General features: G+C 38.3%; 1 protein-coding gene across 3 annotated transcripts in view; it reads left to right on the forward strand.

The window, feature by feature from the left end:
• Positions 1-16,207, forward strand: part of NR3C2 (nuclear receptor subfamily 3 group C member 2) — a 237,031-nt gene that overhangs the window by 211,857 nt on the left and 8,967 nt on the right. For all 3 annotated transcript variants that reach the window (XM_072121586.1, XM_072121578.1, XM_072121593.1), the window contains 2 exons: positions 5,466-5,596; positions 10,040-10,197. In XM_072121586.1, the coding sequence (XP_071977687.1) occupies positions 5,466-5,596; positions 10,040-10,197 (289 nt within the window). The remainder of the gene's footprint in view (positions 1-5,465; positions 5,597-10,039; positions 10,198-16,207) is intronic.

The following is a 16,207-nucleotide window of genomic DNA, read 5'->3' on the forward strand; positions in this document are numbered from 1 at the left end:
ATCAGCAGCATGGCAGCTGTATAGGGGAACTAGGCAGGGGTGCCCCTTGTCGCCCCTATTATTTGCAGTGGCACTAGAACCATTAGCATGTTGCATCAGGGCATCCAGAGGGTTAAAGGGATTTATCTGGGGAAAAAAGGAAGTGAGGCTCCTGTTGTACGCTGATGATCTGCTCCTATTCTTGGATAATGCGGAAAGAAGTTTAAAAGCAGTAATAGAGTTAATAGAAGCATTTGGAAAATTCTCAGGAATTAAAATAAACTGGGGTAAGTCCTCATATCTACCACTGGACACTACGCCGTCGGTAAGCTGTTTAGAGAACCTTCCTGTGGTAGGAAAGATGCGTTATTTGGGCATTACGGTTAGCAAAGACCCGAAAGAATATGTGGAACTTAATGTCAAACCACTAATTTCAAAAATTAGGAAAAAGATGATAACGTGGAAAAAAATGAACCTTTCGTTGGCTGCGAGGACAGTAGTTTTTAAAATGATGATTTTGCCACAAATTTTGTTTGTTTTCCAGAACTGTCCAGTGGTTCTTCACAAAAAAAATTTCGGGACGTTAAACTCCCTTTTGCGAGATTTCATATGGAATGGGAAAGGGGCACGTATAAAATTAGAGAAAATATAGGGAGTAAATATGATTTTGTTAAGGTTTATGATATATGGGGAATATTGGAAACGGGGGTGTTTTATCGGTTAGAATTTAAAGCCCAATTCCCTAGTTGTGCTTTAATGCAATGGGTATGGGAAATGATTAAATCAAAAATAGGGGGTAAAGGTTATTTAAGGACAGTACCGTTATGGGGATTTAAAAAATATATGGTAGTTCCGACGGGCCAAACGAAGGTTTTAATAGAGAGAGGGTTACTATTTAGGCATCAGGTTATGATAAGGGGGACTTTGAAGTCGTATGATGTTTTGGCCGCAGATTTTGGTCTGGAGTCGAGAGATTGGTTTTTTTATGCCCAATTGAGGAACGCCTTCAGTGTGAACCAGAGGGGTGATTACAGGGGGGAAGCGACATGCCCAATAGAAACATTGTGTTCTCGACAGCTTAGGAAAAAAGGTTTAATGTCCACGGTATATAAGACACTGGTAATAGATGAGAATATCCCCCCCGTAAAGAAGGGTTATGAGAAATGGAAGAAAGATGTACCGGACTTAACAGTAGCAGAGTTGGTGGATCTACTGGGAACAACGAATAAAATTACAAAAAATCTGTCCTACACTGTTTCACAATTGTATATAATTCACAGAGTACACTACACACCAAAAAGACTGAACCAATTTGGGAAGAAGAAGGAAGAAAAATGTCCTAGGTGTGAACTGTTCGATGCAGATCTGGTTCATATGTTGTGGCACTGTCCAAAGTTGTATCGTTATTGGCTAGGAGTAGTAGATAGATTACAGTCAGTATTTAAGTGTGATATTCCAGGGAATATTAAGGTGTGTGTCCTAGGTTCAAGAACGTGTATTGTAGGACCAGCAAGTCATACCAATTATATATTAAAAGGTCTTTTTCTAGCAAGAAAGTTAATCTTACATTCTTGGAAGAATAGGGAACCACCCAAGGTAAAGGAATGGGAAGTAGGGGTAGACCTGCTGTGTTATGCAGAGAGGCAGGAGGCATTGGAGAGAGGTAGTAATCAGGAAAAAGTTTGGGAGGAATGGATAAAAAGATCATGTTAAACTACAGAGAGTTCCCCGGTATTTGATTTGTTTTTTTTAATTTATTTTTTTTATTTCGTTTTTTTTTTTTTTAGTTTTTTTTTTTTTTTTAGAAAATGATATAAAGAATAACCTGTGAACCGCCAGAGGGAGGGATAAGGGAGGGGGGGGGGGAAGGACATAGCTTAAGGTGGTTTTGAAATTTTGATGGAGGGATATAATGATGAAGGAAAAAAATGTTGTGAAGGTTTTTAATTGTAATGTGTTGTTTTGCTATAATAAAGTTTATAAAAAAAAAAAAAAAAAGCTTTTACAGCTAAAAAAAAAAAAAAAAGAGATGTAAATTGGTTGTATAAAGTTATTGAGATGGAGAGATCAGGGCTGAAATCAAGCTCTCCTTGCATCAAAATGCAGCTCCTGCTGTAAATGTCCCCATCCAGCTCTTCATCTCCATGACTTTATACCCCTAATTTTGATGTCATTTAAAAGTTACATTTATGGAGCTTGCCACCACTTTGGACTATAACCGGAACATGACATGGAAGGGTATTGGTTCAGTAGCTAAATGTTGGTACCTTTAGGTCTTCCATAATAATAGTGAAAGCAATCAATGACTGTATCTCATTGTGGTCTTCGTTCATACACTTTTCTGGACTGTTGTGGTATAGCATCTTAGAACAAGAACATTCAATATCAGATCTCTCTAAGCAGCACCGACATCTGCTGACTATAACATAGAGGGAACCATGCATAAAGGAGGGATGGGCCCACTGAAAGACTTAATCAAGGACAGAGCCCAAACTGCTGTAAAAGAAATGTTAGAAAAATGAGAAATATTTTCCGCATAGCGGATTTAGTTGTCGCTTGTTCCTTTTTAACGTTCTTATTTTGCCGCCCAAGAATAGAAATTCCAGAAAGAATACCATTTGATTTCAGTCAGACTAAATGATTCACCGCCTTGTATACCTGCTGCTTACATTCTTCTTAGCTGTACTTTTTAAATAAATTAATGTACAGTAATACTTGATTTCAACTTTTTTTTTTGCTCTTAAGTAGGAGTTTCATTATATAACTGCGTTCTACATGTGGGCATTTTCATCTCAACATAATCACATTCTAACTTTTAGAAAATTCTTTTCAAAAGATTGGTTTGGATCGGATTGCTTTGGGCACAACTGTTTTTTCCAGAATTTTTTTTACATGCCTACACATCCCTATAGAGTGCATCTATACACTCTTCTAGGATCAAACATACTGTAACAACTGCAGCGAGAGAGCGGGTGACATCACTGGCTCTCTGTCCGCTGTGTGGGCGGATCCAGCCGGGCCGAGGGCCATGCATAATTACTAATCGGAGGAGCCAAAAGGTCCTTGGCAGAGCACCTCAGACTTATTTACATATTTTTAAAAAGCTTATTTCTCTGAAATGGCGACCTGCTGAGACATACTAAAACAAGATTACTAAACCTCGGCACTTGGTTGGGAGGTGAGTATAAACATCTACCATCAGCTATTCTGATGGTAGATGTCTTTTAAGCTTCTGCTGGCCCCCGCTGCCCTGGTCTTCCCAGACGCACTGTTGGAAGAGTAAGCTGCCTCCTTTACTTTTTGCATCTGCTATGTTACCCTTTTTAGTCTGCTGATTAGATCCTATAAGTCTAGCTCTATACCCAGGTCTGTGGGCACCCATACTGTATACACAAATACAGACCCTACTGGGCGACCTAGGGGTGGCTGTTTCATCTTCTTATTGGATTCATCAGCGATTTTGGATGTCTTTCATTTTTCTGGGTCCCTCCTGGAGCTCCTGAGTGGACTAGAAAGTATGCATATTCAAAGAAAGTTTTAAAAACAGAAATGACCAGTTTAGAATTCAGACGCCTTAATGCTGATCATAACAGTCTGGGACTAAAGTAAAGCATCCAGAGAGGTCACAGTGAGCAGAGGGGTACATCTTTAACTAAGGGTCGTCTGTAAGTTAGGTGTCCTTAAGTAGAGGACTGCCTGAATAATCTCAATCCTTTCCTGGTTTCAGCTATGTAAGGATCTCTTAAGAACAGGAAGTGGCCACCTATTGGGGCTCATTTACTAAGGGCTCCGCGGCCGCACTTTCGTCGGGTTTCCCGACTTTTTCTGTTTTGCGCCAAATTCTGCCAGGAATTTGGCGCACACGATAGAATTTTGGCGCCGGATTTCACGCGACAGAAATTGGGGACGTGGCTGAAGGAAAACCCAACGGATTCGGAAAACCACGGAATTTTAAAAACAAAGTGTGTCGCAAAATCAAGCACTCACATGCACCGAGAAGAATCAGGCGGACCTCGGCGCAGCAGCGAATCCTGGTGGACATCGGTCGCACGAATTTAGTGAATTGCCGGAAGACCCGAATCCTCGTTGGAGAACGCACCGCTGGATCGCAACATGACCGGGTAAGTAAATCTGCCCCATTGTGATTAGGCGTCAGCGTGAAAACTGCAATTTTATATTAAAAAAATGTTAAATACAAAAACAGTTAAAGTAATTATTACCTTTATCAAAAATATTAATAATATTAAATAAAATATAGTAGAAAGGCTTTATGGAGGAATGATTATATTATTTTTGAAGCTGCTCCTGTAATCTTCCCATAAAGATTTCTAGCACTCCGAACTGATTTTTTCCTATTATAGACACACAACAATTACCTTTCTGACTTCCATTATCAGTCGGATCAGTTGTTTTATTGACACATCTATGACCATGATGAAGACTGATATGAAAGCTTTTAGTAGAGATAAAAGACGAGTAAGGCTTGAGACAGATGTCACCCGACAGCATCAATACTAAATCCAATATTGTCAAGTCCTATAAGAATCTACTCTACATAGAGCTCTATGTGCGTTAAACACAAGACTTGAGAAATATCATTTTTGTGTCCCTTAAAATTACAATTTTTTTTATCTATATTAAATTTAGCAAGATTCTCTATAAGAATATAAATATGCATCTTTTAATATTTCCAATTAAGAGCAATGAAGTTTTTCCATAAGTTATATACAAAACTCAATGTGAATACGCATAGACAATAAAGGATGTGTCTGCAGGACAGTACAAAGCGTGGCAATTATTTTCTACATGGAAAGTCTTTTTCTGACATGATAACTCTTGACTTTATTTAAATGAAGACATTGTGTGGTTTGTGGTGATATTTATTACTGTCAGGCGGACGAAGCGCTCTGCCCTCTACTGCTTCCCAAACCAAACAAGTTCATTCATTGATCCCTTTAGAGGTCAATATGGATTTTGTGAGTTTTTCTCAGCAAGAGTTTGAGATTGCTGCAGAAAGGATATAGTGCAATGTTCCGAAATGTACAGAAACATTACCAATAACCGCAGAGGTATTGGGCTCATATGACGCCATTCAGCTGGGTTTTCAGCACTAGTTTAAAATGCCTATAATTCTGAAATCCCGGTAGATCTTGCAGGAACATGGAAGATTGTAGATAAGCATGTTCAGATCAGTGCTACATAATATTCCCAGCTCCACAGTCACATTGACACACAGGTCACCACTCTATGACTACAGATATTCCACGACTCCCTTTCCTCTCAAAACACAAGCATTTCTGAAATATAATCTCATTTGCACTGTTTTTTCAGATTTCCTATTAGGACCATCTGGATCCAGATAAGAAAAGGTTGCAACTTGTTAGTTTGTATTAAAATCACAGTATACATGTTTTGGTTGGCAGAGTGTGATATCTGTTGGTTTGTACTGTTGGATTCCTGATGATAAATTTTTGGTTCTCTTGCAGAGATAGGATGCGCCAGTCCGCCATGTATGAACTGTGCCAAAGTATGCAGCAGATAAGCCTGGAGTTTAATCGCCTGCAGCTAACCTTTGAGGAATACACAATCATGAAAGTCTTGCTGCTACTTAGTACAGGTAAACGCTTCTGTAATGTTGTCTGTGTTTCTTAGAATTTCTACTGCTGTAATTAGGGCTATTTTGGTGATCTTTATAAGTAAGAAGAGTTTTTATCTTTAGTTAATTGAAAACACAAAAATACAACTGAAAAACTCAGCTCCATATTCCAGCTTGCTGCAGACTTTCTGATTTGCTTTAAACACCATGGGGCTGATGTACCGTTATGACGTTATGCTGGCATAATGCGCCGGCATTGAGATTTCAGTTATAATCTGTGCCAGTCTTGTGGGGGGGATCTAGGGGGGTCCCATCACTGAGACTCCAACCCATCAGCGAGCAAGTCCCTATCCTGTGGATAAGGGATAACTTATTGTGACTGGACAACCTCTGTTAAACCTGTTATCACCGGTTTGTAAGTTATGGATTAGACCTTATTGTATGAATTTTTTTTTTCAGTTTAGAGAATAATTGACCAAACTTTAATCATAAAGCAAGGGATATTGCCTAATATAAGATTAATGTGAAAGAAGCTTTCCCTTGTTGCTATGGTGCCATAATTTTCAATTCCAGCCGATGGAAATCTTTTTCTTAAACTTTGCACATGATTGTGGAGGTTTTTAGTTTTTTTTCTTTTTTCTTCTTTTGTGGGCTGTTATTTTATTTCTTGGGGAAATAGTGTCATTGCAACAAAGCCAATGTGTCCTTCATGGGGGGGGAGGGGGGTCTATGAATGGATTATTCCATCTGATCCAGCCCAGTGTTTATGGGGGATAGCTCTCTATACGTGTATGGCAAGTGTTGTTTTTAGGTCTACAAGCAGTGAACCTTCTTTCTGTTTAGGTACAGTATCTTCTGATAGTCTACACATTAACATAAACATTAACATAGTACTCTTTGCCATTGTCTAAATCTTAAAGAAGCAAAATAATTTTATGTAGCATCAAAGGAGAAAACTAATGAGAGTTTTCTTTTTGAGATATGTGGGATGTAAATGGTAAAGTTAAATGGAACTTGTTCAGACTATTTTTGTGGTGATAAGCTTATAAAGGCCTTTTATGTTTTAAATGTAATCTGACTTCCTATTAGAAACCCCACTTTAGTAATAACATACTAACAGAAAATATGGGTGGCTGAGTCAGCGATGAGAAGCCCTACATCTTATTTGCACAACAATTTGTATAATCCATGGCACAGTAGCCAGTCTTGTGTTTTGAGTTTTATCCCATGTGTTCTCTATGATGAATGTAACACCGCTCATATCGGTTAAGATTGGCATTAAAAGGTACTCGTCATAAAGAAGGTCATTTTTACCTTAAGACAGGTTCCATTAGCCTCTGGCATGTAGATTTTAAAAATGCATTTGTCACGCATCTGAATAATTCCAGTGCTTTTTAATTGTTTCTTTAACATTGCCCGGCTCCCTCTCAGCAGTGTATGGTGAGTAATGGGGATGGGAGGTAGGTCAAATGGGGCTTGTGGTACTGAGACATTGCTTGTGGCACTGTGCTGACGTAAGTGGGGCAGGGAGCAAGGTAGGATGATGGAGGGGGAGGACAATGAGTGATGATAAGGAGAGGACAAATTGAGGAGAAACAGACTTGTACCATATGTACTGCCCCCTTCTCCCCCAGGACTCATGATAAACCTCTGACAGTGAGCCAGCTAGCAGTAATGTTAAATTAGCAATTAAAAAGTACTGAAATTATTCAGATGCATCACAAAGGCAGAATTGCAATCAACATAACAGAGGCTGTTGTATCCTGTCATCATGTAAAAGTGACCTTACTGATGACAGGTAAAGAGAATATGGGGAAGTAATGTTGCTTAACCCGCTGTTTACAACATGTAGAGTTATGCTGTGCAGCAGCCACATGGCCCATAGACACAACAGCCTAGAGATGAGCCCCAGGAAAATTATTGTGGATAAATTATGTGAAAAACATATAAAACCCAGCTCACCATATCATTGCATAATGTGTAGCTTGTATGCACACTGCAAGTGGTGCACGTACTATTGTCCATAGTCCACAGACCATAATAGCAGAAGAAACAAAAAGGTATCCAGCACTCAAATCATGCAGAAATAGGAATATCTATAGATTATGAGTAAGATGCTTGGCATCAAAATGTGTTGACCCTTGCCATCTGCTTTGCGTGTGTAGTATGAACTTTTATCCCTAATGAAGAAGAAACTTGGTTCCTATTTCTGCGGTCAAGTGCTGGATACCTTTTTGTTTCTTCTATCTTTTCAGAATGGTTGGTCTTATAATACAAGATATATTTTATTGTGATAATAAGATGGCTGAAAAGTGACCAGACCAGGGTAAAAAAGAGGAAGTGTCGTATTATATAATAATTATATTATACTTATATTAGGTTTTATGGCCAGTTTGATAACTGCTTTAATAGTACCTTTCACTTAAAAGCCCCCAAAAAATGTTTATTGCCCAGTTCACACCTGAATCTAAGCTTTCCATTACACTTCCAGTTTAAATAGGGCATAAAAGAAGCAAAAGTTGAACGGAAGGGGGGGGGGGGAGGCGAGATGTATCAATCTGTCTACACCAGAAAACTGTAGTCATTTGCACCTGAAATGCAGTATGCCATATTTACAGAGGGTTTTAGACAATTTTAGGCTGTTCTCCGACTTCTCCAGAAAAGGGGTGTGTCTTCTGTAACTACGGGGAGCGACTTGACAGAAAATGTGCCAGAAAATTCAGTCCGTGCGCTAGAAAACACACGAGGGACCGATATCTGGCCACACCGTTTGTGACCAGATATCACTCCTTTAAAGAAGCCTATAACGCCTGGTCGTGGTACGGTGACCACACACGTGTAGAACCGTAACATCCATGGGAAAAAGTTAGAGAATGCTCTATCTTTTCCAGTATGTACGGTAAGGCACCATTCCTCGCTAGGGAGAGGGGAGGGGTGAGCAGTGTCCACCCTTCCTCTCTCCACTCCACTTCTGTATGTTAGTGTGACAGTAGCCTTAGACTTAAACAAACCTTAACTTCCATTATTCATACAGAACCTGCCACAGGCATGAATATATCTATGTAATTCAAACAAAAAGTAACCTCCTAATGAAACATTGATTTAACATGGCATTATGTTTGTTTATATGTTGCAGATATCTACAACATTTAACAAAGCAACGACATGCTTGAAATTTACAAAAGTTTTTCTACAAAAAGAAACTGCATACAAACTCAATTGTGGAAATGTGTTAAATTTAGAATGCAATATAAAAAATGCACTATATTTTTTACCTAAAAACTTAGGAGGAGATTTATCAGGGCTTTTATGTCAGAAAACCAGCATAAAAACCCTGAAATAATGCAATATAGTAGATAGTGAACCGTCAGCAATTGCACTTATTTCCTTCTTTACGGGATCCTCCACACCAAAGTGGAGTGTGTAGGGGACGTGGAGGAGTGTGTAGGGGACGTGGGAGGTGGGGGAGGGGCCGGTCCAGGACGTTTCAGTCCCTTGCCTCTGCACTTGCTATAGCAGGTGAACTTTTACAAGTGAAAGTTTACCTGCTGTGCATATTTCTACGCCAGGTAGGAGCCTCTTGATTTATCCAGCGTTGCCGGAGGGTCGGGGATTTAATCATATGCTGCCGTATAATAAATTATTAAAATGTACATACATTTCAAGGTAGTTCTTTCATTTATTTGTTCGGTGGGAACCCTGCTTTCAGAGTGCACAAAAATATTAAAAAATATGTTTTTTTAATTTGCTATTATATATGTTTTTATTATGAAAGTGATTATGTAGTGAAAGTACAAGGCAGTGAATGAGCTTGTTAGAATTGTAGGTTGTAAAATATTAGTTACAAAGTCTATAGCTCTATACACAGATTGTATGTTTTCTAACCATTGACATACAATATTTCACATACTTCCTAAACCATAGGGAATTGGAAGTTATCCAGATCGATAGTACAACTGCGTTTAATAAACCCAATCTGAGAATCTGGGCACTTCTCCAGAACTTTGTGTTTCAACTTAGTTCAGTTTGTTTGTAGAATTCCCTTCTATTTTATTTTTCCTTGTAACTGATGTTGGAGCAACATTCAAGAAACCATTAAGTAACAGTAAAGTAGTGAAGGAATATCATTAAGAGGACTGGGGGATCTGAAAGTGCTGATATAGAAGCCACATTTTGTGGTTGAAAACATTTCCTGGCTGGTTGTCCATTTTTAGCTGTTCCCTATTTTTTGCAATCTTAACTATTGCTTACTATATAGTGCATTTTTGACCGTAATGATCCGGTTTTGCTTTCTCTTCCCTTCATCCAAGGATAAATTGACAGATAAACATGTGGTATGTGTAAATAGTTTCTCAGCAATTCGTTTTACATTTTTTGTTCTTGCCTCTGGGGTATGAATTTATGTGACATGATTTATCACATAAAGTTTAATTCGATAACTTCTTCCTTTGCTTTTTCACCCAGTTCCTAAAGATGGACTTAAATGCCAAGCTGCGTTTGAAGAAATGAGACTAAATTACATTAAAGAATTGAGGAAAATTTTAATGAAGAGTCCACACAGTGCTGGACAAAGCTGGCAGCGATATTTCCACTTAACTAAACTCCTTGACTCCATGCATGACGTAAGTGTTATTCTAACTCTCATATATTCATGGGATCATTTATCTCCTGCTCCAATGCAAAGGAAATGGTAAGTTTGAAAAAGTGCTTCTACATGGGGAGCGAAAGCTATAATAGCTAAGCTGCGCTCAGTCATCCCATGTTCAACTTGTAGGTTGAGCTAATTTACCGGTGTCTATGTATACTTAAAAAGGAACTGAGACAAAATTGCAGAAATCAATTGTACAGATGATAATAGTCTTTGTTAAGCAATTTGTTCCTGTGCCCTTCTTTTTCCCATGTCTTTCTTCCTTATTTAAGCAGTTTCTGTAAATCAGCTTTCTGTCCTGTAAAGAGAAAAAGTGTCTGATGACTTAACTCTTTGCAGACAGTCACTACATAGTTTAATCACCTCATCATCAGGGGAAATATTATCTTGGTAGGGAAATAGTTAATCCTTTGCCTACTTATCTGTCTGATATTGAAGGTCCTCAGAAGATTTTTAGATGCACTGCTCGCTAGAGGAGAAAAAAGCAACAAAAAGGCACAGAGAAGCTGTTAATATCCCACTACCTGTGCACGGCACACCAGATTTACCAAGAGGTCCTGACCTCTTAATAAATATGGTGCAGACTATTGTAAATGTGGCTGTCTCTGCCCTGGCCTGAACTGTTCCCTGTCTTGTCCACTTTTCATTAAAGTGTCATGGAAGGCAGAAAGCCCTCAAAAAGCTGCAATGCCTGTTCATGCACCAGGGAATTGGTGTACCAGGCAGGCTAAATCTGCCCCACTTAATCAGCTACTATATCTGTACAGTGCAGGATATATTCTTTATGTATACCTTTTACAATTCTTATAACAATACTTAAAGGACATCTAGCACCAGGATGATTGACTGTAAGCAAATAAGCCTGAGGGACTCAATGGCTCCATAGGTGTTAATGGAGCCTGGAGTCCCTCAGGCTCATTTGCATACAGTCCTTTATCCTGGTGGTAGATGCCCTTTAAGAAAATCTACAAGGGATGTTGCTAAGAGCAACATATGGACCCTTTAAATTCAGTTGTTTGGAGTGTTGAAACTCAAACTCCATTTGATTGGAACTTTAGGTCTTTAACTGTACTTTATCACTTATTTCTCAAAAGTTATTTAGACTCCATAGACATATAGAATTACCATTGAGAAATGTCATAGTGGATCAAAACATCCAATACTCATATTCTATGTTTCAGATTGTTTAAGCCAAAAATTGTTCAATATATTAGAATACAGTGTGGACTTATCATTGGATCTTGTCATTATTAAGTCAAAAGGCAGTGCCCAAATGATATCATGAATATTTAGGGTGTGAGATGCTTCTACCTGACGTGACTCTTCTGGTCTGTTACCACCAGGTAGAAAAGTGCAGCATACAATCTCATTTCTAACTAATAATACAGTTCACATTTCCCTTTACTGGCTCTAGTCTCAAACTTCAAATTAAAATAAAAAAAATATAATATTGAAGACTATAAAATATTAAAACCAAATGAAATCTAAGCTCCAGTACTTGTTTTATTAAGAGAAAGGTATTAATTTCTAGATGTCCCTCTGGTTCTCTGTAGTTATTACAGATGACATCAGCATGCTGATCGGGTAACATAATGATGTCACCGCACCCGACCTCTCCGACTAATACGGGGGCTGGTGACGCTCTAGGGAGTCGTTATTTCATTTACTTTGTAGTTACAATCTCAGATATCTACTTTATTTTTTTTTTTATCTTTGTGCTGTCTTTTTAGTTTAACAGTATTCGTAACTGTTACAGTATTTTGGAATATGGCTAACCTCGTCCTATCTGGGATAGGCAGCTGCTAATTAGACGATTATGGGAATTTTTTAAAAGCCTTTGAATTGGCATTATTTCTTGCTCTATTGCAACGTATAGTAAAGACTCTAAAAGAAGTTCATGTGTGACTACAATAGGCTGATGTTTTGACTGCGCTACCTGATCAGTTTAATGTTGCCAAGTGAAAACGATGTGCTAAGACCCTTTACTTCCGTGTACACGGGTCTGAAACAGTTTTTACTTCAATGTAGTTTTACTTTTATGAGGCTGAAAAAAACCCATAGTAATCTATATCTTGGAGCAGGCAGAAGTGATCTGTGCCGGTCTTGTTGAAGCAATATGTGGTCACTTTATTTGATGCTGAGCTCAACTTTTGACTGTACTGAGGCTTGTTATATTGCTGCTGGCATGCGAGAGTACCTCTGACTCCAATGTGTGTTCATTATTTATGTTTCATACACGATCATAGGGCGAGAGGAGTGCACTTCAGGACATGCCGGAATACTACAGCTTGGTGTTGTTTAAAGAACTTACATATGGAATTATTTTTCTGAAGTGTTTTTGCTCCTTTTTCTTTGAGAAGCGCTGTGGGAGGCACAATACAGTATTCCCCTGGCAATGATATGTTATGTTAAAAGCACATCTTCCTTATACCATGCCAGAGTCAGGCACTTATTCACTTCTACTATATGAGCAGAGTAGGTTGCCAATCTGCTTTCTAACTTTATAGCATATTTTCATAGTTTGCAAAATGTTGGGAAACCTTGACTTGGTCTACTTTTATTTTCTATCTCCATAATTTACAATTATCTTGATATTTTCTTGTATATGCCACTATTGAGACACAATGGGGATGATGATGATGATGTATTATTAGGGTTTTTCTCTACGTGTGGCATTGTTTTGGCGCAGTTGTGGTGCAAATGCTGTTTTGCGACTTTCTATTGTACCAAGTGAACATAGGACAATGCAATGTCACTTTGACATAGACCCTGCTTGCACCAAATTCATTATTTGCATAAACTAGTTTTTTCAAGGGCCAAGACCACTTTAATTAATCTCATTAGTTTAATTTTTTCTATACCCTCCCCCCAGTCAGGGCCGGTTTCAGAGAAAGTGGAGCCCTGGGCAAAACTAAAAGTAGTAGGTAAGTATCTGTAATATGGGACTGTAGGAGAATTTATAGGAGATAGACCGATGATAGAAAGATATATTGATGATAGAAGATAAATATGAATGATGACATAGATTAATAGATAGATTATAGATAGATTTATAGATGCAAAAATATAAAATACAATATATATATATATATAGAAAGATGAAAGAAGATAGATATAAGAGATATATAGATACATCATTGGTCTTATGACAGCATAAAATTTAGAAAAATCCAATTTTCAGTGGGACCCTGGAAAAATTTTGTCTGGAGTTAAAATTATAAATGATACCTTTTCCAACTTACGAATTCAACAAATGGACAAACCTAAAGTACCTATCTTGTACGTAACCTGGGTACTGCCTGTATATAGATAAATGGATAGACAAAAAGCTAGATTTAAGCTGTATCTAAATGGTTAGATACAGATATATAGAAAAGGAAATAGACAAATTATAGGAGATAGATAACTAGACAGACAGATGATAAGCATTCAACCAAGAATGCCCACAAAAGTCCACGTGCAGGAGGTCCCTTTAGGGATGAAAGCTACAGTGTGATTTTTTTCCATCTCTAGTAATGGAAGCCTAATATAACTGTTTTAAATGGACACTAATGGAAGCCAAAATGTCAGTTATAATCTGTGGAGATTTTAAGGTTCTATAAAGCTTCCACTATTATCTTTTTAGTGATGGGAGATAAAAATTGAGGTCCCGAAGCAGGTGTGAACTGGGCCTTTCAATTCCAACCTGTCTGATCCCGATCTCCCTCCATATCTTAAACAGAGTTAAATCAATGAAGAGTCAACATCAAAAGCTTATGAAATTGGTGCATTTGGCAGATTTTGCTCTAATATGCATGAAGGGGCTTTACTCTGATATTACTTTTAGGCTATTTTTTTCTAAACATTCTCTAGTGTTGTAATGAGAGATGCTCCAGAACAGTTTCATATACAGGCAGTCCCAAGATAGGGTCTGTAGGTTTGTTCTTAAGTTGAATTTATATGTAAGTCGGAACTGTATATTTTATCATTGTAATCCCAGCCAGAACTTTTTTGGTCTCTGTGACAATTGTATTTTAAAAATGTTGGGTTCTCATAAGAATCAATATTAACAGTAAAGCTTCATTACAGACACACTTGATAACTGTTACAGTTGATCACTGTAGCTTGGGGCTAAAGTACAATAAATTACCAACATCCAGAGGTCCGTTTGTAACTAGGGGTCGTATGTAAGTCGAGTGTTCTTAAGTAGGGGACCGTCTGTAATAGAGGACTTGTCAGGAGAGGTGACTGGAACTTCAGTTGTGCCTTTATTAGGAATATGAGTCTATGGTTGAACCTTTCCTTCCTGATAAGAGCAGCAGCAATCACTTGCAGAGGAGGGTTGTGCACATACAGGGCGCTCAGTAAATATCTGCAGGGTTTCTGGATAGACTGTAGGTGCGATTCTTATCATTATCACTTCGGTAGAAAATCTTGTTAGCACTCATTGGGGACCATTATAAACGGCTCTTACATCTGCTGTGCTAATTGTTGTGATATCAATATTTTGACAATTAATACATAGCGTTGAAGCCGTTACATTTGTTACCACTGTACTTCAAGAGATCACAGTACAGATTCAGCCAAAAGCAGGAACTGATCCAAAAAAGTGATGAATTCCAACTCTCTCTACACTTTTCCTGTCTGGCTACGCACCCGTCTAGCTTTGGATAATGCAACTTCTCTGTGTGATATTACAGAGCTGTAGACACTATGGTGTAGCAATAATAGGGCACATCTATCTCAAATTCCCCCTCTCTGTTTAAGAATCCCAACTGCTGTGCATCCACTTTACCCACAGTCACTGCAGTTTCCATAATATTCACTTTAACATTCACTTTTTTCTGGGTTCCACAACAAAACAATATTAGAATAATAAATATAGTAACCAAAACCTGCAACAAATCCTTGTTTGTTACATTCCTAAGTAGATCTTATTGACACAATAAAAGCCATGATTATTAATGTTAACATGAAAATCCATTTTCTATTATCACCTTTTTGTATGTATAGAGATCCTGCGCTTTCTTGTGTGAGCAGCTGTGCAAATCCTACATGCATGCTGAGTGCTATACTGGTAGAGTGACCTCTAGTGGCACGTGATGCAGGACATGTGCACCTATGATTCTGCAATAGTGTTAAAGTGACCATAAACATCTTAACAAAAATATATTGGCCACTCAAAGCAGTGGAAACAGTGACAGAAGTTGTTTGCTACCTACTGACATAAATTTTATAAGCATAAATAATTATTTTAAGTCTACTGTCGCCTAAGATGACAAAAGAGAAGATAGAATTAAAGGAACACTCCATTCACAGCTGGTTCATTGAATTATACCTTGTGCAAGGCCTGAAAGGAGGAGCAGGACTCGATAAGACCAGGTTTTAGGAATACGATGAAAATGAGTCCTGCTCCTCCCTTTGAGCCCTGTACCATGCATTACTCAATGCATAAGCTTTGGATGAAATGTTCCTTTAAAGGAAACCTACCATCTCGGATCTAGCTATTAAGGTAGATCCGGTGGCAGGATCATCTAATAAATGTCATCATAGCCCTTTTTACGGCTAATCCTTAAGTGGACGCTGCCTTTGCAAAAGTTTTATTGCCCTAATATGCAATTTGTAAAAGACTCTACTGGGACGTGGAGGAGCCGAAGCTGCTACCAGTAGAGTCTTTTGATCCCCCTACTTTCATCACAGAGTTGTTCTGAAGCCACTGCTTTGTTATTTTGGTTGCCTGCTTAGGGTCATTGGGGGTTATTTATCATTTGGCTGGCTCCTTGGGACAGTTCTATGTCAATTTTTGGAGCCTCGCTGCCCATCAGATTCATTAAAGTGACTTTGGACCTTTAATAAGTGTTCTTATGGTTTATATTTTGTCTGGTATTCCCAAAAAGTCTCAAAATGCATAATAAGTCTAAGTACATACACCAGCGGGGGACTTGAAGTAACTTTGAGATTTTTTTATGGAACTTTTTTTGAAAAAGCTCCAAGTCACGAATCTG

Source organism: Engystomops pustulosus, chromosome 1, assembly GCF_040894005.1.
Source record: "Engystomops pustulosus chromosome 1, aEngPut4.maternal, whole genome shotgun sequence".
In the NCBI taxonomy this organism is placed as follows: domain Eukaryota; kingdom Metazoa; phylum Chordata; class Amphibia; order Anura; family Leptodactylidae; genus Engystomops; species Engystomops pustulosus.